This window comes from Lontra canadensis, unplaced genomic scaffold (assembly GCF_010015895.1).
Source record: "Lontra canadensis isolate GAN:19392208 unplaced genomic scaffold, GSC_riverotter_1.0 scaffold29, whole genome shotgun sequence".
In the NCBI taxonomy this organism is placed as follows: Eukaryota; Metazoa; Chordata; class Mammalia; order Carnivora; family Mustelidae; genus Lontra; species Lontra canadensis.
Window position 1 is genome coordinate 10,916,810 of NW_022631023.1, and position 23,758 is coordinate 10,940,567.

At 40.7% G+C, this 23,758-nt stretch overlaps 1 protein-coding gene across 5 annotated transcripts in view; it reads right to left on the reverse strand.

The window, feature by feature from the left end:
- ITSN1 (intersectin 1) overlaps positions 1-23,758 on the reverse strand; it is a 213,539-nt gene that overhangs the window by 70,797 nt on the left and 118,984 nt on the right. For 3 of the 5 annotated variants that reach the window (XM_032865390.1, XM_032865388.1, XM_032865392.1), the window contains exons 15-20: positions 20,706-20,793; positions 20,430-20,569; positions 7,482-7,609; positions 4,252-4,481; positions 2,187-2,308; positions 496-510 (exon numbers count right to left, since the gene is read on the reverse strand). In XM_032865390.1, the coding sequence (XP_032721281.1) occupies positions 496-510; positions 2,187-2,308; positions 4,252-4,481; positions 7,482-7,609; positions 20,430-20,569; positions 20,706-20,793 (723 nt within the window). The remainder of the gene's footprint in view (positions 1-495; positions 511-2,186; positions 2,309-4,251; positions 4,482-7,481; positions 7,610-20,429; positions 20,570-20,705; positions 20,794-23,758) is intronic. The other 2 variants (XM_032865391.1, XM_032865389.1) reach the window with 1 other exon arrangement.

A 23,758-nucleotide genomic window follows, 5' to 3' on the forward strand; every position in this document is an offset into this window, starting at 1 on the left:
CTTTATATAATGTGGATGTATTTTGCAATATGCAAGTTTTAATTATTTTATATTGTCAAAACTGCTCATTTTTATGGCTTCTGGTTTTAACTCAGAAAGGTATTTCATTGCCAGGAAATTATTCCCATATTCTCCTTTAAAAAAAAATTTTTTTTTAAAGAAATTTAACTTTTAAATTTAAACTACCTGGAACTTATTTTTGTCTGTAGCCTGAGATGGAGACTTAACCTTATAATTTGCCAAATACACAGCGTTCAGGTTAGTCCTTAAACGGAATCTAGCGAAGAGAAATTCAGTACACAAACTTTTATACCTCCTTTTTTTTTTTTTGTTTTTTTGGTAAAGCAAAACCTACTACACAAACTCAAAACATATTTGTACTGCCACAACAACACCCAAAGATATGTGTACTTACACATTACACAGAATTAAAGTGATTTAAAAGAAGAAAACATTTAATAAGATGCAGACTTCCTGACAGTTACACAGACTTACCCATTCCCCTTTAACCTCCACCAGGAAAGCAAAGGTTTGAAAGCAAGGCAAAATATGTTTAATGAAATGTTTTATTTTTACAGCACATCTAAACTCTATTCATCTAGTCAAGCTGGTGGTTAGCCAGCTTGAGGAAAAATATCCGTGTAATAAGACTATGTTTCCAAAATATAGCAACATTTTCTCATTGAAGTACAAATCATCTAGAGCACTTCCTTACTGTAACATCTGTAACACTTCCTGATCTCAAGAAACGAGCGCCCTACCTTTCTGTACCTTGTTTTGCAACAAAATCCAGTTTCAAAAACCTTAGGCTCTTTTTTTGTTTAAAAAGAAACAACTTTGTAACGAGGTCCTCTCTGATATCACATTGTCCTTTCGTAAGGTTTAGAGTCTTAGTATTGTATTTTTATATATTTTAGCAATTCGTAGGCTTTATTTTATTTAATGACTTTATTTTTTTCCAATTCGTAGGCTTTCAAAGCCGCACCATTTCAAAGACGAGGCAGCATGAGTAAAGCTGCTTTGGACTATTAGAAAACACAGCGTGGGAAAGAGTCAGGGCTGAACAAGATGCTTGCGACGCCATCCATGTGTTCAGAACCTAGCAGAGCGCCGTGCCCACGCCACAGAACCTAGCAGTAATTTCTGTAACCAGTGAGTGACGCTGCCACTCAGGCCTTCACACAAGCCCATGATAATTTGAGAAAAAAACTGTCAGAAATGAAGGGGAAATAGGACTGAGATCTCTGAAGACCAAACACACCGTTCTTTCTATTTATTTTGGCTCAGGAAGGATCATAGGGTCCCCACGCAGAGGTCTGATGTATACATGCAAGACGTACGTGTGAGTAACAGTGCAATGACCTGGGCGTTACCCTTCAACTTCAAAGACACCTACTACTGGCACCACAAGCCCGTCTGTCTCCCTCAGCGTTCTTTTGCAATCTGGAACCATCCTCATCTTTAAACAAACAAAAACTGCCAACAGTAATGCAAAGTTTGACCACTTTTGTGGCTCCTACTTCTGAGGTTATGAACCAGGCGGAAGAACTATTGTTTTCTTGCAGAAAATAATTTAGGTCAACCACGTGGCTTTACTATTTCTCAAACTGGTACTATCGTCTCAGTTACAATCACACGATTCAATTTAACTATTAGTATAATTCAAGGAAATGAACTATGACAGAGCAAAATTCTGAACTCTTTCATGTGCTCATTTGTGGGGTAAGAAGGCAGATTAACGGTATGTGATTCACGACTCCTCACGCAATTCGAAGATCTCACAATTAAAGGGGCAAAACGATGCACTGATCCAAAGATACAAAAGTTCTCACTGGCAACTGTGAAGGTGATGATCAAGCATTCTGCATTTAGAACTATTTCTCAAAGACTATTCATAGTATTTAAGTAGCAATCTCAACTCTGAAATTACCAGACCTTTACAGATTTAAAAATACGCTAAGGCTGTGATAAGAACCCATTTTCTTTAACGCCTCCATTCAAGTGATGCTGGGATTCATTTCTACACATCAGTTTCCGTTCTAATAGGAAAGGAAGATGGAGCCCATACTTCAAGAACCCTGGATTTCACACTCGGCGACAACTTCACGCTGTCAAATAAAGTGCAAGAGGAGAAAAGATGCTAATCATCGACAGAAAAATCACACTCTGACTGGAATCTTTCTTACCATTACTATGTCTCCAGGCTGGATCGTGATCTCATCATGACTTCTGGATTCGAAGGGATAGAGTGCTCGGTAATACACCACCTTTACGTTCTCCTGTGCAGAAATGGTAAGTGGGCCTTTTTCTATTTACAAAACAGTGGGGAGAAGGGAACAAAAATAAAGCATTACACGGAACACGTATGCGTGACAACAAGCCAAACAGCTAGCCCTGCTATTGACCTTAGCACCTGAGCCCTTTCCATCTACTCAAGGGATTTCTGAAGCACAGACTTCGTGCCGAAGGAGAGCCAAGTCTGAAGCTGGCAGCTCAAATCCGTCAGAGTTCACTGGCTGCCGCTCCCTGGACAGAGGTGTCCCAGTGCTGAACACAGTGAGGCTGTCTTAGGTCCTGGCTGAGGCTCTGGAAGGGCACATCTGGGAAGCATCAGGACCCCTCTCCCCCACCCAGGGCGCCGAGTACAATGCAGCGGTTAGAATGAGAGAAAATAAAAGGCCAAGAAGAAAACTCCTCTGGCAGGAAGCAAAGCCCAACTTTCCACATTAGAAGACTTGGAAATGTTGATTATCTTTGGCCGCTAAAGCAATCACATGAAACGTTAAGTGCTGACTTTGCCAACAACGGTTATTATCGATCATCCCCAGGGAAGTAAGTCCTCCTCCACATCTCCCAGGGCTGAGGAAACAAGCCCAATGACAGACCTTACGTGAAAATAGTTTAGATCTTAAGTAAAATTATTAGAAAAAGGCATGCAAGCATAAGACAGTGTGATTTCCGATTCACTCAATAGTACCTAATCACGGCCCTCTGAACTGTTTTGCCCTAGAAATGGAGGTGTTTAGCCACACATCTATTTTCTCTGAAAAGCAGTGAGGGGAAGGTGTTATCTTCATGCAGTCTGGAGCTAGAAGAGGCGCCACATTTCCCACTGACCACGGGAAGAAGAAATCCTCATTTTATACTAGGAGAAAACATAAGGAATTTAAACTAACTGCCTAAGATCATGGACTGGTGGAATTATTTCTCATGTCCAAGAAAATATTGAAACATAAATTGTTGGCCAGCCTTTCTCCCTGGACGGCAGGCATCTGGATGTGGGGCCCAACTCTGGACCCCACTCCCATCTCTGCCCCCTGTAAACAGGAACAAATAAACCCTATGGAACAGTGTGCTTCCTTCTTTTCTTTTTGTACACAAACACAAAGCACGCCGATAATGGAACAAATGAAATCGGTATCATGTGCCATACAAAGGAAAAGGCAGTCACTTTCTTCAGCTGAGTGTTATCTCCAGAGCCACACGAGAATCTCAAAAATACATACTAGGTTACACGTGATAGAATAGATACTGGGGGCACCTGGGTGGCTCAGTTGGTTAAGCCACTGCCTTCGGCTTGGGTCATGATCTCAGAATCCTGGGATCGAGCCCCAAATCGGGCTCCCTGCCTCTCGGGGAGCCTGCTTCTCCCTCTCGCTCTGCCTGCCACTCCTCCTGCTTGTGCTCTTTCTCTCTGTGTCAAATAAATAAATAAAATCTTAAAAAAAAAGAGAGAGAGAGAGATACTGTTTCTAGCCATTTCAAAGGCTTTCATTTATCATGATTTAAAGAGGCAACTTTTGATCAAAGAGAAAAAAAAAGTCACAGTTTTCAAAACGTCAGAAGCATGGCTTCATGCAGCATCGGTGAAGACAGGGACAGTGTAAGGCAAGGGGAAAAGGTGCCACTTCCTGTGCCCGGAACAGCTCAGTAATTCCCAGAGCAGAAGAGCGACCTGGAGAAGCACCAGGTTCTTTCCGAATCCGGAATACGGGTTTCTGGATGGGGCTCGGGAAGGAAACTCGGGCCGCTTCGGTCGGCAGAGGCTCTGGATGCCAGCGTCAGAGGGACCAAGGGCGGGGCGCGTGGTGGCAGATTAAACAGGCGCGCCGTGAGCCCGGAGGACGAACGACCGGCGTTCGCCCCCATCTCTGTGAAAGGAGCCCAGACGGGGCCTGCGGAGATGCGGGGCTTCCTCGCGACCCCAGCGGAGGAAGCGGATTTGCTAGAATGGCTTTTGGCCCCTACTACCTGTGGAGGACCAGGGCGCCTGGACAGCGGGCTTGGCCGGCTCCTGGTGCGGGTGGAAAAGCCGGCTCGTCTTGTCTTGCGTGTCGGGTTTGCTTTTCTCCTCCCCGTCCTTCTTCTTGACACTCTCCTCCCGGCGCGGTTTCTCCTCCTCGTGGCTCTTCCTCGGCCGCGGGTGGTCGTCGTCCTGCTGCGCATGCTCGGTCCACTGCTTGTCCCTCTCCTGCGCTCGCCTGTCAACAAAACGCTCGGTTACCGCCGGGAGCTCCCGCGCTCGGCCGCGCTGTGCGCTCTGCGGCAGAAAAGGCTCCGGGGAGCGAACGGAGGCTCCCCGTGGAGGGCATACGGTGCCTGGACGGATCGGAACCCGTAAGACAGAGGCTCTCGGGGCTCCGCCTCTGAGGGAGATGAAAGTCACGGGACTCAGGAAAGCACGGGAAGAAGATTCCCGATGTATTTTACCAAGTGGTTGGGAGACTAACAGAGACTTCTCGATGGTTAACACTGGTATTTCACTGCAAAAAGCCATCACACACACAGGAACAAACGAAGACGAGAGAGCGTACCCCCACGAACACACGCAGCTCCCCAGAACTGAGGGCAGATGCAACACATTCGTTGGAACCTTTCAGGCAGTAGCCATCCTGTTACTAAGTATCAGTCTCTGGCATTTTCCAGAACCTGAAAGCTTTGTGTGTGTCCAAGTAGCTGACGTGAAGGGACAAGTGCAATGAACAGGTCATCTAGGCCCTGAAGTCTAAGACGACCTCGACCTGAAGCCCACAGGACAGGACCAGGGATGGTTGTTTTTCCTCTCACTGCACAATCGGCTACAAAATCAGAAAACTCACATGCAAAAGGAACAATATCCTCATATAGCTCCCCTATACGAGCTCCATGAGCCTTCACACCTGGGGAGTAGGTCCTATTAAGTCCCCATTTTTACACGGTAGTAAAATGAGGCAGAGATGTGGAAAGGCTTGTCCAAGGTCACACGGCCACAGCTGCCTGGAGCTCAATCCCAGGCAGCTCAGTTCTAGGCTCTACACCCTGAACTGCTAATCCTGCGGCATGGCCAAGGCACAGAGGTCATCCCCTGGAATTAGGGAACTGCTAGAGGAACATAATATAAACAAGGAAAGCTTGTATTCCCCATTTAAAAAATATATTTACGGGCATCTGGGTGGCTCAGTGGGTTAAAGCCTCTGCCTTCGGCTCAGGTCATGATCCCAGGGTCCTGGGATTGAGCCCCACATCAGGCTCTCTGCTCATCAGGGAGCCTGCTTCCCCCTCTCTCTGCCTGCCTCTCTGCCAACCTGCGATCTCTGTCTGGCAAATAAATAAATAAAATCTTTAAAAAATATATACATATATTTATTTCTACTATGTATGCATGAGAAAATTTTGTGCAGTAAAATTTTTAACTTAAATCTTTAACGTTTTACTTGCTTTCAAAACATCATTTGAGAAAGAACAAAAAAGTGTTTTGGAAGGGGTGCCCTGTCTATGTTGTCAATTGTAGTAACAACAACAAAGCAGACCAGAATTTGCTTAATATTTGCTATTAATAAAAGTCATCATGTATAGTGTCTAACCACTATAATTTCTGAAATTAATTTTTAGGTACTGTTTATATGACTGAAAGCAGGAAATCTGCCGTTTTTGTATTAGGATATTTTGTGTTGATTTCTACTCCATAGAAATGTTAAAGGTCAGTGCAGCACAGAGTGAAAAATCAAAGCGTTTTATCCACTTTGAAGATAAGGAAAGGATGGAGTTAGGGGTAATCAGCACATCCAGGAAGTGAATCCTTGAACCATACCCCAAGAGAACTATAAACCAGTCTTCTAATCTGGCCAGAGACCCTACCCGCCTGTCCACTGGTGAACTGTGCAGTCCACTTACATGCAGGTGTTTGACAGCACAGGGCTCTGAGTGTATTTTCTCTTTTAAGTTTACCATTTTCTCTCTCTAGCTCACCTCATTGCAAGAACACAGTATGTAACACAGGTACAAAATATGTGTTAATCAACCATTTATTATTATCTGCAGGCTTCCTTCCAGTCAATAGTAGGGTGTTAGCAGTTAAGTTCGGGGAGAATCAGAAGTTATACTCAGATTTCCAACTGAGCAGGGGGGTCTGTGCCCCTAACCCCCTTGTTGTTCAAGGGACAACTGTACTACACACGCCCACATGTGCACCCCCTCTGGGTAATTTAACTGCGCTCAGCCCACTAAAGTCAATGACCTGCCTCATGTTCTGTATCTTCATTTTTTTTTTTTTTAATATACTAGGTATTTTTAAAAAAGATTTTATTTATCTGATAGAGCATGAGCACAAGCAGGGGGTGCACAGGCAGAGGGAGAAACAAGGTCCCCACTGAGCAGGGAGCCCAATGTGTGGGGCTTGATGCCATGACCCTGAGATTGTGATCTGGGCCAAAGGCAGATGCTTAACCGACTGAGCCCACCCAGGCGCCCCTGTATCTTCATCTTTTTATTCTATCTTCAATAACCAATTTTTACAATTTATGGTGCATCACTGAAATATTTGGTCATTTTTATTTCCTGAGTCAAAAATTAATTGACCTTTAGAAAGCAAATATCCAGTAACAAAATCAGACACATTGAAAAGTTAATAAATGAATTTCCCCGATTCAGGACCGAAAGTTACCAGTAAAAATAACAAACCACAAACACAAATATTCAAACAAAGACAAACAAAAAAATGTGTCTGGATCCTAAGCAGAAGCAAATTTTTTTCTTTTATACTCAAGTTTAATTTGCAATTGAAGAAAAGGAGAAAGAAGTCGGAGTGGCACACTGTCAGCCCTACTGGAGAAAGCCTGTGTGGCGAGCGCTCAGGAGCTTTGATTTCAAACCCAGCGCTTGGGACAGCCACTGTTATTAAAAGGCTGTGAACTGGAAACGTATTTTGGTCATTGGCATGCAAATGAGCATACCAAGTGTCCTAATTTCCTTGTATAATTCCATTTATCTACATAGTAGTAGCTTAGGAGAGCTCTGGAAGCTAAACAAAAACTTCGGGGGGGGGTACTTATATATGCAAAGATTTATATACACACGTATTTGTGTTTGCGTACACACACACACACAAACACACACACAACTGAAGGCTATTTCTGGTCAGTAGGTACTCGCAGAAGCCCCGCAAGGTATAATAAATACTCAAAGTTTCCTGCCAGATCCACGATCCACAAGAAAAGACTCACCTTTGGGCTTCTTCCTTTTGTTTTTCTAATTCTATGATTTTTCGCTCTTGTTCTTTCTGTTTCAGACGTTCAGCCTCTATGGACTTCTGTTTCTGGAGCTGTTGCTTATTATGGATTTCTCTTAGTTCCTATAAACAATCAGAAAACAATTCACGTAATGACACAAGGTGATAGGCATTTCCACTGTTTATCAGCATGCAGAATTTTCATAGTGGGGAAGTCTAGCCATTTAGGAGACAAACATCACAGATTTGAAAAATGTTAACTTGGGAAACTGAAATCAGTCTACATTTTGACATGACTGATCTCCAAGAGCTGTTCCAGATCATGTTTTAGTGAGTCATAAAACATTACACCATTTTCCATTACATGCTTTGGAAGGAACTTGCTAGTGACGGGTATTAGAGAAGCTACGTTGTTCAAGTCTTGGCAACAGACATGGACTTAACCAGTTTTAAGGTATGGTGATGATCATCAATAAAAAAAACCCTGAGGTACTTCTGATAACGAATCAACACCAGCCTCTGCTGGCTTGGAAAACATACACACCACCTCCATTAAAACCCCCCCTTCTTATGCTAAGCAGCCTTAGACCAAATGGACATCCCTCTGCTCCACAACCCTGACTGTCCCCACCACATCACACCTTTCCAGAGCATCTTCTCTTGCTAAATCCAAGTATGAAGCTGTCGACTTCCTCCAAACTAACCCATCAGTCAGGCTGAAAACAAATGTGATAACATGACGGTCACCATGTTGGACCCAACTTCCTCATTTGGTATCAGTCCCCAGGAAAAACGGAGATTTCCTTAGCAAACTACTGAAACAAAATGCGTTTTATGATATTTAAAGTACTCGAGTCAGAAGTTTAAACACCCTAATGTGTGAAGAATAAAGAAATGCCTGTTGAGGGGGAACCCTCGATTCCATACAGGAACCCAATGGTCACTAACAGATTCAGTCGCCAAGACTCCTCCTGCTTGTGTCAACAATAAATCAGATGAGTCAGTATCCAGTACAGCCAAGGATGCATTTCCAGTTGACTTCTTCATCTGGGTAACTAAGGCTGGTCCCCCGCGCCCTGGGGTCCCTTTGGTGAGATACAAGAACTAAAGTTAAGACCACCCTGTCTTCTTCATCTTGTTCACTGGTCAAGTCCAAATGGACAGGTTTCCTCCTGCCTTGAACTCCTCCCTTTAGGTTCATTCAGAGATGGAACAAAGGCAGAGCACTGTCTAAAGATCAGTGTTGTTATAGTGTTATAATGCACTCATTCCTAGAGAAAAGCCCAAAGGGTTAAGAAAACCGCCTGCTAGCCAGACTGTTCTCAGGATAAAGATTTTTTTTAAATTTATTTATTTGACAGAGAGAGATCACAAGTAGGCAGAGAGGCAGGCAGAAGGAGAGAGGGAAGCAGGCTCCCCACTGAGCAGAGAGCCCGACGTGGTGCTCAATCTCAGGACCCCGAGATCATGACTTAGCCGAAGGCAGCGGCTTAACCCACTGAGCCACCCAGAAGCCCTGTTCTCAGGATAAAGAGCGAGCACATGGATGCGTATTTTATAAACCAGAAGTGACTTTGAGAAGTCCTAAAAGGAAGCAGTGAGATATAAGAAAAAGTGTCTGGAGATCAAAAAGTTAGGTGGGGATCGTACTGAGGGGGGACAGGGGAATCACTGGAGGTCAGTAGGCCCTGGAAAGGCAGGGAAGGAAGGAAGGGACTTTGGTGGGGAACCGGCAGATAAGACTGGGACTATCTAGGCAGAATGCAGCAGAAAGAAACAACTCTGTAGGGTCCACAGTGGTGGACTGTGCCCTAGGCGGGTACCCTGGGCATGTGGCTTGGATTTGATATTTTAGAGACAAAAGGAAAAAGGGGGCCACTTCTGATTTTTAGAGTAATCTGTACTCTTGGCTCAGTTAACAAATCTACGTGAAAAGGAAAACTGCAGAGGGTGACATTAAATCAGTCTCTATAGGGGCGTCTGGGTGGCTCAGTGGGTTAAGCCTCTGCCTTTGGCTCAGGTCATGATCTCAGGGTCCTGGGATCGGGTCCTGCATTGGGCTCCCTGCTCAGCTGGGCGCCTGTTTCCCCTCTCTCTCTGCCTGCTGCTCTGTCTACTTGTGATCTCTCTCTGTCAAATAAATAAATAAAATCTTTAAAAAATCAATCTATCTATCTATCTACCTATCTCTACAGTCCTAAGAGAGGGACCCAAAAGTTAGGTCCTGCAGAGATAGCGATGGCCTGCCCCATCATTAGCCCAGTGGCTGAGACCTTTTAAAAGGAAGGGGAGGGGCGCCTGGGTGGCTCAGTGGGTTAAGCCTCTGCCTTTGGCTCAGGTCATGATCTCAGGGTCCTGGGATTGAGTCCCGCGTCGGACTCTCTGCTCAGCAGGGAGCCTGCTTCTCTCTCTCTCTCTCTCTCTCTCTGCCTGCCTCTCTGTCTACTTGTGATCTCTGTCAAATAAATAAATAAAATCTTTAAAAAAAAAAAAAGGGAAGGGGAAAAAGTGACTGAAATGTTTCCTTTTCTTCTTACTTTAAAATTTCACCTTAAAAATAAATAAATAAATAAAAATAGAATTTCACCTTTGGTTGCATAAAATTCTTAAATAGGTTCAGAAAGAATAATTTACAACAATAGACAACAATCAAAAGTACTGAACTGGGAAAAAAAGAAACCTGGATTCTGATCTCAGGTCCCTGACATGGGCCAACAGCTGAATCAGAGTGGTTGACCCCTGGGTCTTCTTTCTGCTTTAAGATCTGTTATATTTTTTGACACTGTTGATCACGTAAAAAAATTAGTCCTTATTTATTTCAGTGTCTCTTATATTCAGGGTTTTAGTCTTCTTATAGGAATAAACCAAAAAAGGCATAACTAGTAAGCAAAATAACGGAGCTAAAATTAAATACAAAGGAGTAAGAAATGGCAGGGGAAGAGGAACCTTTGAGTTTGGTTTTCAGGAGCCTGATTATGTATTAAAAGAGAAAAGCTATTACTTTACCCAGGAAAAATGTATCTCTAGGCAGAGTGATATTCAAAGTATTTAACAACAGCAACTGGAACGAACGCTGCCCGTGATGTACCAATGCACCTAAGAAAAGTGGTTTTCCACTTTACCAAACAATTACAATGCATATTTCCTTCCTATACAGGCCTCTAGTGATTGAATGTTAACTTACAGATCATTAATTACCAGATACAAAGTCAAGACAGACAGCAGTAAAGCTAGGAATGTCTTAGGAGGCACAATAAAATAAAAAGCAATAGGAAGTGAATTTAAAGAAGCTACAGGAAGGAAATCATGTTATTAATAAGACAGTTTTTAAAACCAACTTTTAAATTTATCAAATATCCAAGAGGGAAGATATTCTGCAATTTTAAAACTGCATTTATTTTGGAGGCCAGCCTCACTGACAGGCCAGGCTGAGCCATCCCTGAACTGTTCATATGTATGCTGCAGCTTCAGGTGCCTCCCAGGAACTGGAGTGGGCAGGAGCATAAAGTCACAGATGTCAGATAAGGTTACAGAAGGCCCTGGCATCTCATGATCTAGAGGTGAAGACGGCAAAGTTTTTCTATCGTTCCCTTCACCCAATTCAAGTACTACTGAGCATAGCCCTGCACGATCAAGACGTGGCCAAGAGGCAGGCACCCCAGGTCTTCCTCTCTCTCCTTGGACTTGGGAGCTTAAGACAAAGCAGAAAATTCACGATTCCGAAGCTTGACAACTTTTTTCTAAAAGTTGAACTTCTAGGAGGGCAATCTACAGAATGAAGGAAGATTTCTGAGTATGACATGGGCCTTGTGGGGTACAATCCCTTAGTGTGGGGGACAGAGGGCTTTGTACGGCTCCGTCCTTCCCTTTTAACACTACTGTTTAAGATACTCGAGTGCAGTCAGTTATTTAAAAGTGCCCTTTTTTAAAAGATTTTTATTTATTTGACACAGAGAGAGATCACAAGTAGGCGGAGAGGCAGGCAGAGAGCGAGAGGAGGAAGCAGCTCCCTGCCAAGCAGAGAGCCCCAGTTGGGGCTTGATCCCAGGACCCTGGGATCATGACCTGAGTCGAAGGCAGAGGCTTTAACCCACTGAGACACCCAGGCGCCCCTAAGAGTGCCCTTTTAATGCCTTCAGGGAAACATTTCTAAGGTGACAAATAAATCTGGTATCATTAAGTTATCTATTTAGGAAACGACAAAACCACTGGGAGAAGAAGCCATGAAAAACTTCACGATATGAATTTTAACACCTTTTCCTGGTGGTCAACCTCATCGAGGTGACCCTGCGCATCCTATTAAATCTTATCACAGTTATTTCTCTATTCTAACGAAGATAAAAACAGAAAAATAAGAAATTACTGAGAACCAGAATTCATGACCTCCCTTGTGGCTCTTCCTAAAATTAATTTTTTCTAAAATCAATAACCCTATGACAATCACACTTATTGCTTGGATATTCATTTAGTAATTTTGATTTTTCTTCTGTGAGTTCTATTCAAGGGTATGAGATGTTTTACATAGGCACAGTGCATGGTAATTTGATATTACCTCTTAAGAGAGTATAATGCCTTTCTTAAGCAAGAAGAAGTAATTAAACATGCATCAAAGAAGTTTCAGCTATGTGTTACAAATACGGAAGAAAAATAAAACTATAGAATGTGTAGTGTATGTAAATTAAAGAGATAAGACCTTTATCACCAATATTAGCTCTAAAATTCTAAGATGTAACAGTTTCTTCAGCAGGGTCTACGAACAAGCTTTGGCTCTGGGAACACTATGAGACAGCATGAAAACTGGGGTATACAGCCATTTTTCCTGCAGAGAAGGCTCAGAGCTTTTAATGGATTCTGAAAGGGTCTTTGATCTAACTCAGATTAGGAACCATAATAGGAAGATAGCTGGCAAATAAGATTCCACTATGTATTAGCAAAGATAAATGAAAATAAGCTTGCTTTTTTTTTTTTTTTTAACTTTCTTCCTTCAACTCAGGGGGGGAGAAATCACTCATTTCCCCTAAAGAATTAAGATATTTGTACCATAAAACATCTTTGGACATCCTATGGCGTACAGCCAAAGTATTTCAAAAGCAATATGCTGGACAAATTGAATACTCCAGAAGATTCAACTCTTTCTTTGCCCTGAGAAACATGGCTTGCGTTCAAATTTCCTAATGACAGTTGTTTTATTGCTATGCAAGGGGCGCAGAATCCCTTGACTTAAAAACTCCATTAATCCTTTATTTGGACTCAGAAACACTCAAAAATAAGTGTATTATGTGAAGTGGTGTTACTGGGAATACAGAGAAGTACCCAGCAGAACGATACGTATGGGATGCCTTTTCGTAGACATTACTTTATATAAATGCTTGTGAAGAGACAAAAACATTAACTAGCAATAGTGACCTGGAAAGGCTAGCAGTTCATGGACATTTATTGCTCCTTTGGTCATTAAATTATTTTGAAGGATTATTCTGCTTCTCGCTTTTACCTCAGGCTGCCTCTTGGAAACGTGAGACCAAATAAACATATGTTAATTACTTGAAATTCATGAGCTCAACATTTTAGATCAAAATAAAGCTGTTTAGGACACATCTCTTATGCTTATAATAATCTTCATTCTATTAATATGAAATGGAACTAGGAAACTGATCTAGATGCCGGCATCAAAAATTTCAAGTGTCTGTTTTAGCTCAACCTAATACCTATAGAAGTCAAAAGCAGAAATGCTTTTATATAAATATATGTCACTTTATTTCTCACCCAGGGAGATTATATAGCACACAGTATCAGAATTTTTAAAAAGCTTTTTGAGTTTAAAAATATAGTTTTAAAGATTTTTTTAATTTTATTTATTTGTCAGAGAGAGAGAGGGAGAGAGCAAGCACAGGCAGACAGAGTGGCAGGCAGAGTGGCAGGCAAAGGCAGAGGGAGAAGCAGGCTCCCTGCCGAGCAAGGAGCCCGATGTGGGAATCGATCCCAGGATGCTGGGATCATGACCTGAGCCAAAGGCAGCTGCCTAACCAACTGAGCCACCCAGGCATCCCTAAAAATATAGTTTTAAAATATCCCAAGGAAATGGTTATGAAACAGACTAAAAGCCATTAAAAAAAAAAAAAAAGCCAATCAACAAACCCAGTGAGGACAGGGAAAGTTGTACAGCATGGAAAAATCTAAAAAGTAGCTATTGCAAAACAGAAACTGTACCCAAATCAAAGTAAACTGATGGTCCATTCATCACAAAATTATAAAATATATTTGTTCTTGATGCATTAAAATGGGCAGATTACAAAAAATATATATTGATCAGTTAAATTCTGAGAGGGGTATACTAATGTTTAAAAACATATTTAAAAACTATTCTAAATCTGAGGTCATTATTCAACCAAATAGGAATTCCAGTTCCCCACGGAATGAATGGTAGTCAATCTATTGTAAGTGCTATGTGACAGCCAGAGATGAATGCACTGGGGCGTGTGTGTGTGAATTTGTGTGTGTGCGTGTGTGTGTGTGGAAGGGTGAGAAGTCAGGTGGACAGAAGAGGGAAAAGAGCTAGAAAATCCTGCCCTCTCTGTAGGTAGAGCTAATTAAGAATCTTCACCCACGTCTCCCAAAAGGCTTTTGTATCTACCCTGCGGTTACCAAGAAAACGGACTCTGTTTTGTCCTGAAAATCTGAGTTTTCCCAAAATGTCTCAGTTTCATCTTATAAATCAATAACCCATTATTTTAAATACAGGTTATTCTAAACCATAAAACAGTCAAAGGCTCTGGCTAAACAAGAGAATAAAAAAAAAAAAAGAAAATGCTTTTTCAAAAGATTGAATTCTGCTTTTTTCCCTTCCCCAAATGACCTTTTGTTAAATATTTTTTTCAAGACCTCAAAAGGAAAACCCCCGCTATAAAAGAAGCCAACCAACCAACCAAGCCTATGGGTACAGCCCAGAGTCTGGTATATATAACACCTGTTAATTCTTTTGAGGCTCGGGCATGTTCTGATTTTTTCCTTTATTCAAGGAATCTGCATAAAGATTCCACAATCACAAGTACAATGAATGAGAGAGTTTTATTACTTTCTGTGCTGAACAGGTCTTTTCATAAGGATCATACAGGTAAAAAGAAAATTTAAGCATGAACAAAAGCAGACAGCAAAGCATGAAACAGCCAAACATTATTCTACTAATATAAGAAAGCAATGTTGTTATTTTATTTGAGTTTATGCTGATTTCTCTTGCTGTCTCTGTACCTCCTCTTTCTGGATCTTTTTCTTCCCTTCATTATTTCCCTTACTTGCATTTTTTCCCCTGACTTCTCATTCTGTTCTGCAGTTTGCTCTCCAGCTCTTTTCTCTTTTTTCCTGGTTGCTAAACATTTTGCCCTTCACTGCCTTCATAATGAAGGAGGCTGCCGTGAAAGCAAGTGTCTGAAACCAAGAGTATAAAAGCCTCAGTTAAACCAAAACCCCTTATTTACTATAACTGGTATTCTCATTTTAACATCAATTCAGTTCTTAGGAACATTTTTTCAGACAGATATTATATGGGCAGAAGTTCTCTCTCTTAACAGCCTCTTGTGTCTAAGAAGCCTGGATTTCCCAAGTATATTTAAAAAATACAATGAGTAATTCTGAGTTAGTCTGAAATACTCAATTTTGCTAAGAAATAAAATACTGTCCATTTTTAGAATAGTATTACTGACTATAATACTGACTCCCATTTGATGGAAATACGCACACAGAACCAAATCACGGGTGAGTGCTATCTTTCAAAATTTCGTGGCCAAGTGGCCAATCCAATGACCTATTAAAATACTTGCTATAAAGACAAGACCACAGTTTACAGTACCTTATCTAGCCTGTAGCTGAGGGCTTCCACCACACACACAATTTGTCAAGAGGACACGATTTATACTCTACGATTTATAGTAACTAATCATTGACTTTGACAAAGAAGGCTTCACGCTCATGGGAAACTCTCTTAGACACAGAGCACTCGACTGTGTGGGGGAAACGAGCACAGAGCTGGAGAGAGTTCATTTCTCTTCATCTGAGAAGGAGGTGCATTGCCCGAGAAGGGCATGGGCACCTTCAGAAAGGAGTCTAAGGGGAGGACGCAGCCCAGGAGAAGGGCCAGGCCAGGCAATATGGCCTCCTCCACTGACTGGAAGAAAGAAATGCTCTAATGTAAACGTCATTCACATTAGGAATTGTTGCCTAGCACACAACGACTAGACGGGAATCAGCACGGACTCAAGCTTTTCAACATTAAACACACCGTCCTGCCTCTCTGAGTGCTGAGTCTCTTATGTGGCACACTCTTAACGCCCTGAAAACAATAAGCCGTACAATATGTTGCCGCCCTGTATCAAAGTTAAGATACGAAAATATGGAATATTGGGCTGTCTGTGTCAAAGAAAACTGGTACAAGTGACTATTAACATTGCCAAGCGCAAGGAGAAGTCAAGTGCTTCTATCTGAAAAGTCCCTATTGGTAACGTTATTTGACACTTGCTAGAACCACAATTTTATACCTATAGGTAAGGCACCGTATGTAAGAAAAACAATGACAGGAATGTCTCTTTGTGCCTAAGTCACACAGCTTCTTCAAAAAATATTAAGAGTTTTTGATTTTCATGTAAAATTAAGTAAAAGGAGAAGTTCATAGAAAATGTTTAAATTGATGTTTCTAGAAAATGAATGAGAGAACTAGTGATTCTTTAGTATGAGCAAATATTTGTTGCATACAGAGTACATTTTAAAAGCAGAATAAGTATGGTAAACAAATAGGATCCACTGAAGTAAAACTAAGTATTAATTCGCATTAGCAATAATTACAAACAAAATCCATTATTCATGATTAAATCCCTAGTCAATCTTTCATCTGATCATCAGAAAGCTGAAATTTACTGTTCATATAAAAGGCAGGAGAAATACAAAGGATGCCAATCAGGGGATTTCTAGCACAAAATAGTCAATATCTCAGTATGCTACCATTTCTTACCCCCCGCCCTCCACACTGCCGCCCCCCCACCCCCACCACCCGCCAAAGCCCTTTCCTATGACCTTAAAAAAGCACAGTCTATTTGCTACACTGGGATTCCTCTGCTTCTCTTCTCAAGTAATTCTTGGTTTGGGGTGATAAATTAGAAAATGAAAAGACAGTTGCATCTTGGGATTATTTATCAAATACATAAATATCACATCTATTAGGTAACTGTCTATAAAAATAATGGAAAAACAGCTCTGTCTGAAAGGAAAGAAGGAGCCCTCGATTTCTATGAGATCAGGAAGACGACTCTAGAGACCTTTTGTTTCGTATCTCTGAATCGGGAGCTGTTTAAAATCATGACTGTAATTGTAAACACGCTTTATGTTTTCAGTATGTTGCTACATAGATGAAACATACACTGGCTAACCTGACTGCAAAAGTATTCTTTTTCCCCCTTGAATTAATGACTTGAGCATTTCCATCATTGGTTACCTGGTGTTGGGTGAGGAAGCAGGAATGTAATTCTAGCTCAAGTGAAGAGAAAGCAGAGACTCCTAAAAGAAGAATGAATCTGAACTTCGTAGAAAAGACTGAATCAGTATGTTTTAAAAAGGGGGGGGCAGTGATAAAACATACCTACTCTCTAAACTCTTCTGTGTTTAAGAAACTAAATACAGGGCTCCTGGGTGGCTCAGTTGCCTAACTGACTGCCTCCGGCTCAGGTCGTGATCCTGGAGTCACGGGATCGAGTCCCACATTAGGCTCCCTGCTCGGCAGGGAGTCTGCTTCTCCTGCTAACCTCTCCCCTCTCATGCTCTCTCTCTCTCATTCTCTCAAATAAATAAATAAAATCTTAAAAAAAAAAAAAAAAAAAGAGGGGCGCCTGGGTGGCTCAGTAGGTTAAAGCCTCTGCCTTCAGCTCAGGTCATGATCTCGGGGTCCTGGGATCGAGTCCCGCATCGGACTCTCTGCTCAGCGGGGAGCCTGCTTCCCTTCCTCTCTCTCTCTGCCTGCCTCTCTGCCTACTTGTCATTTCTGTCAAATAAATTAATAAAATCTTAAAAAAAAAAGAAGAAGAAACTAAATATATTTAAGACATCCTGATCATGGTTTTATACCTCAGAAACTGGGCAAAAGCAGAGTGCCTACGTGACCTAAGTTAGGGACTACACACGACTTCGAGTTTGCATCAAAAGAAGCGAGTAACTTATGGCAAGCAGTTGTCTACCAGAGAAATATGGAAATTGATTTTTGTCCCCTGGAATCCTCATTTGGGGAGTCAGCCACTGAAGACAGGTTTAACACTCCGCTCAACTAAGTTTATATTCTGCATGCCATAAGGCACTCTCCAGTGTCACCATACCAGCCGATAATGAATGAATAAAACTTTCTCTAGGAGAACAAGCTATGTGAATATAAAATAAAACTGTTAAGTCCTACATTTTCTTCTATATCTCCAGCTGGTTTCCTTCTGAGAGGGGAGGTTTTGGATGTAGCGAATCCACACCATCAGATAAGATGCATGAGATGACTGGATGATCGCCAAAGTTTCACTCCCAGCAAGGCAGAAGTAATTTTTGCATCCTTAGCGTGAATGCTGTAAAGGCACTGCTAGACCACGAGAGGCACTGAGGAAACCCCAGGGGTTGGAACACTGGCTCTCCTGGTCTGTCTCATCGTACAATGATGATAGCTACTGATGAACACGTGCTCTAAAGTCAGGGGGAAAATGATTCCTATTTTCCAACATCACTACAACAAGGAAAAGGAGGCGGGTCATACTCAGGAGACTGTATCTAAAATCAGCCTCTAGGGTTGTCTCGATCACATTATAAATCTTTTGATGCTTCAATTTAACTGTTTCTGTTTTGGTTTCACCAGACAGGAGAGGAATACTAGAAAAAGTAATTGTAAGGCAATAAAATGTATTTGTTAAGGCCTCCACATGAGTTGTTAAATAAAATAATAAAGCTACACTGGCTCATCCTTTTTCACACTCTACATTAAACTTGAAGTGAGTAATGGAAAAAAAAAAACAAAATAAAAATGGAAGACAGCACTATTCTTATTTCAGAATGAGTATATCTGGGGAAAGGAATAGAGTGGCAGGAAAGGCTGATGCCAGCCTTTGTGTCAGCTGCTCTAAGTCAAGGCAGCATCGTCAATGACACACAGTAAGAGGGACTGAGGCCACCTCGGCAGGTGTTCTCTTCGGCAATGGCAATGGTGTTCCAATAGGCCAAAACGCTCCATAAACAGGCTAGGCATTTGGGGAAAAAAAAAAAAAAAACACCCACTGCAGCGTCATCCTCTAATACATGAACTTTGCTTTGGGAGTCATTTTGCAGAAATCTGGACTAATGCCTGGGTTCAGAAGAGACCCAAATGTTTAACCGTTTGTGCTCCAAGAGACTATTAAAAAGCACTGTGATCATATTCTTTTTGCCTGAAATACTGACAAGTCACAGTGAGAATTCATGTGGGCATTTTTACTGTGTTTATTCTCAAGACAGAGAAGTTCTACTTTCCATACTTACGTATCTCATACCACCATATACGTATAAGTGTGGAACGTATATACACCACACACACACACACACACACACACACACACACACACACAGAGATTCTGTGTAAGAATAAAAGCAAAGATAAACGCTAAGTTGGATCAAATAATATGTCCCCTAAGAGCACTTGCCTGGCATTGTACAATGGAGAAAATTTCATTACCTATTACTCTGCGGGGGACAGGGGAAGCAAAAATACCACAAACTCAAAGGTCTGAACAATTTGGCCTAGAATTTCAATTCAAAGACCAACTAAATATCACAAATACGCTTTCTAATTTTTTCCTATTTTTAATAATAAAAGAGTTTTCCTTTTTCCAGTGCCAAATGCAAAATTAACCAGAGTTAAGTATAAAATATTTTGAGATGGAAAACAAAACTGAGTGTTTGAAAAACAGTGGGAACTCCATTTCTTTTAAGAAAAAGATTGATTATGGGGCATCTGGGTGGCTCAGTGGGTTAAGCCTCCGCCTTCGGGTCAGGTCATGATCTCAGGGTGCTGGGATCCAGCCCTGCATCAGGTTCTCTGCTCAGCAGGGAGCCTGCCTACCCCCCTCTCTGCCTGCCTCTTTGCCTACTTGTGATCTCTGTCTGTCAAATAAATAAATAAACTCTGAAAAAAAAAAAAAAGAACATGATTGATTAAAAACTCCAGTATCTACTTAAATCTATAGTATATGTGCTCATTGTTGGTAGGACAGTAAGTGCTTGCATTCTGGTTTGTTATAAGATAAGAGTTAATGGTTGTAAGATGATAAAAGTTGCAAATTAAATCAAAGGCACCAAATCCAAAGAAGGCTGTCACAACCACTTCCACGTTCCTAAGAGCTCTGGCATTTTCCGGAATTTTACCATGTAAATGTGACAAAACAGCATACCACTTTTGCCACAGAGACAAAAGCAATTACTCCATTCAACAGGAACACTTTAAAATGAGAGGTTACAAAATAAAGATTTACCTTCAAGGACAATCTTGAAGGTAAGAAGTGGCAGAAAAATTCTTAGTTTAAAAAAAAAAAAGAGAGAAAACAATCCCTTTTTAGCAGTCTTCAAGAATGCTAAAGACTCTTTTGGAGCCTTGCTTTTGGACTTCAACTTGATGGAGTTGTCAACAGACGAAGGGATGGAGATGTAGAAAAACATAATCCCGGTTAAAGACAGATGTCGTCACTCAGCTGTCATTTACAGATGCCAAATTCATCTTTATATGTTTAGGAGAAAGTGCATTTTGGATTGTAGAACACTCATCTTTAAGTATGCAGGTTTGCCGGAAGGCTGACAAACCAGCATCATAAATTTTTCTCTCTGGAATCGAGTACCAACTCATCATCTTGCCAGTTAGAAAAATTAAAGGGTAGAACATATACGTAGGGACACAGAGAACAGTTACCTTCAGCTGATTATTGAAAATATCAATCTCCTGTAGTTTCGATCTTGTTTCTTTCTCAACTTCATCCAGCTGGTCTCGTAGCTGCTGGCGAGCGAGTTCTTTTACTTCTAACGCTCTTTTGAGTGTCAGAAGTGAATCTCCTATTTTGGAAAAACATTGCAAGATAAGAAAAGCAAACTGGCAATGAGGAAAATGGTTTTTAATGTTCTCATTTCACCGAAGGAACGTCACGCCAGTAGAAAAGGAGAAGGCCGACTTTAAAAAGCAAACACCTACTGTGCAAACTGTTCTGCTGAACTTGCTTGAGTTGGTCATTGAGTATCTGTTTTTCTGGAATAAGTCTTCCGAGCATTTGCTGAGCCTCCTAGGAGAGAAGGAGGAAAACAACAATGAACTGACAGGGAAAACTACGTGGACATTCCACCTCCAGGCAGACAAGTCCGTTTTCTCATCCCTCAAAGACTCTTCTAATCTCATCCCAAATCCTACATTAGAAACTGCATTTAATCACCAGTCAGGGCAGTTCTTGCTTTTTTGCCAAGCAATTAACTATGTGCCAAATGCTTTTCACTGAAATAAAGTTAAGACAGTTAGAGCTCTCTTGAGATTTCTTAAATTTTATTGACTTACTGCCTATTTAGAAGCTTTCAAAAAGGTACTTTAAGTACAACTCAGCAGAGAAAACTGAAAGTATCGATCTCTCCCTTGCATTGGGATCCAGTGTAAATGCAGTGACTGTTTGTGAACTGACAGAGTAGTTTTAATAGGAACTATTCTACTCTGAACTTTGATACTTAGTAGGGCTGAATTAAGGTTCACCCATACAGCTGAAGACGGAAATAGAAAGAAGAGATTTCTCATGGTAGGAGCTTGGCTGCCATATATGTTTTCCACCGTTGAGGATGGACCTATAATTTTAAAAAGGTACATAAAAGTCCTGAACCAACCATTTTTTACCTGATATAAGAAAAAAGCTAACCCACACCATGAAAGGCTATTTGAAGTTTTCATGGATGACCTGTCAAGCACCGTATTTGCTTAAGTTCAGCTGAGATTATCCCATATAGTTCCTACACGTTTCGGTAAAATGACAAGCCTTTCCAGCACAGAAGAACGAATACTTGACTTTCATTTTTACCTTGATGAAGAAAAAACAAAGTCTCACGAAGGAGGCACCCGTGATGAGCACTGGGCATCGTATGTAAGTGATGAATCACTATATTCTACAGCTGAAACTTAATAAGCGTTGTACATTAACTAAATGGAATTTAAGTAAAAACTTGCAAAAAAATCTCTATGCACTGGTTTTTGGTTTGAGAAAATAAAAATGCCTTAATTGAAAATTTTCATCAGAGACCAAGAAGCAGTCTTTTTTGGAACAACCATCCTTAGGGACAGACTGGCTCGTATGCAATAAATCTTTGTGTACCACAATTCTGAGTTGGAGAGAGAGAGAGCTCAACAGAGAGGATCTGGAAGCATCTTCTCTTATGAATAATCCACACTCGTTTCCCCCCAATCTGGACAAAACAGAATACACAATTCACACTGTTTCCCCCAAAAAGCCCAGCCAGCTGAGCTCCTCCTATTCCCCCCCCTCATTAATTTACATATTTAGGGAAGATCTCTTACCCAATCCCAAAGTTTCTTTCCTATACCAAGACAATGACACATCAAGATAAAACCTTGCTCAGATCACTGAGACTATTTAACTTATATAAACATCACTCTTAAATGTCAACCCAAATTTCTAAAATATGTCCTAAACCAACAGGAAGGGCTACCTGACTCATCCGCGAGTAACAGTAAGGAAGGGAACCAGTATCTCATGGCCTATGATACACCTGGCCGTCTTCAAACCATGTATTATTTTTCACTTCACTACTTTTTTAGGAACCCTAATTTGTATTTTATTGTCAATAAGTGAACATACTAGTGTCAATCAAATATAATGAAAAATCTGTTTGGTCACAGGGCATTCAGTGGGATAATAAATAAACACATGGCCTTCATTCTTAAATTTTCCAAGAGAATATTTTATGAAATTTCTCATAGTTAATGAAAGACATATAAAAAGTTACCGTATAGAACAATAGCCTTTTAAAATGTACACGCACTTTTTAGTATGTTCGAACAATTTCTAGCAGTGAACTTCTGATACTATTTACAGTATAAGTCATTATCTTAATATCTCAAATTGATTAGGACTTCAAAGTACAGGAAGCAATAACTGACAGAACTCGAAGGAAAAAGGAAAAATTTATAATGATAGGGCCTTCAATATCCTCTTGCAGCAGCTGGAAGAGGTCACAAAATCAGGAAGGACACAGAAAATACAAAAAACACCACGAATCAATTTGCTCTGATTAATGTTTATGAGGCACTCCGCCCAACTATAACAGAGTACATATTCTTTACAAGTGCACATAAAATATTCACCAACACAATCATATACTAAGCCATAAAATACATCTCAGTAAACTTAAAAAGATTAAAAAGAATTGAAATCATACAGAGTATGCTCACAGCTTATCACATAATCAGAAATCAGCAAGATATCTGGAAAACAAACAAAATATCTGGAAACTAACTAGCATAATTCTAAATAATCCATCAAAGAAGAAATGACCAAGAAAATGATTTTGAACTGAATGGATACGAAAACACATTAAAAAGTTGGGTAATATGGCTATGACAATGCTTAGAAGGAAATATATACCTTAATAAAATGTTTATATCAGAAATGAGAAAAGGTCCATATTCAATAATATAAGCTTCCTTTTTATGAAGCTAAGAAAAAGCAAATTAAACCCAAAATAAGTAGATGGAAGGAAATAATAGAGTATGAATGAAACACAAAACAGATATACCACAGATAAAAATCAATACAACCAAAAGCTTATTTAAAAAATAAAATCAATGAAATCAATAAACTTCTAGGTAGAATTGATGGAGAAGAGGAGGAGGGGAAAGGAGAGGAAGGGAAAGAGGAGGAAAAGTTGAAGGGTGAAAGAAGATACAAATTCCCACGATCAGGAATAAAAGAAGTGACATCACTACAGATACTACAGACTTGCAAAGAATTAACAGAATATTGTAAACAACTCTATACAAATAAATTTGACAATTTAGATGAAAAGAAAAAATTCACTGAAAGATACAAATCATCAGACTCAAAAAGGAACAGAAAATCTGAACACCCCTATATCTATTAACTACATTTTGCTATTAAAATCCTACCACAAAAAAAACTTCAGGCCCAGACGGCTTTACTGACGAATGAAAATTTAAAGGAAAAACACCATTTCAACACAAACATTTTTAGAAAA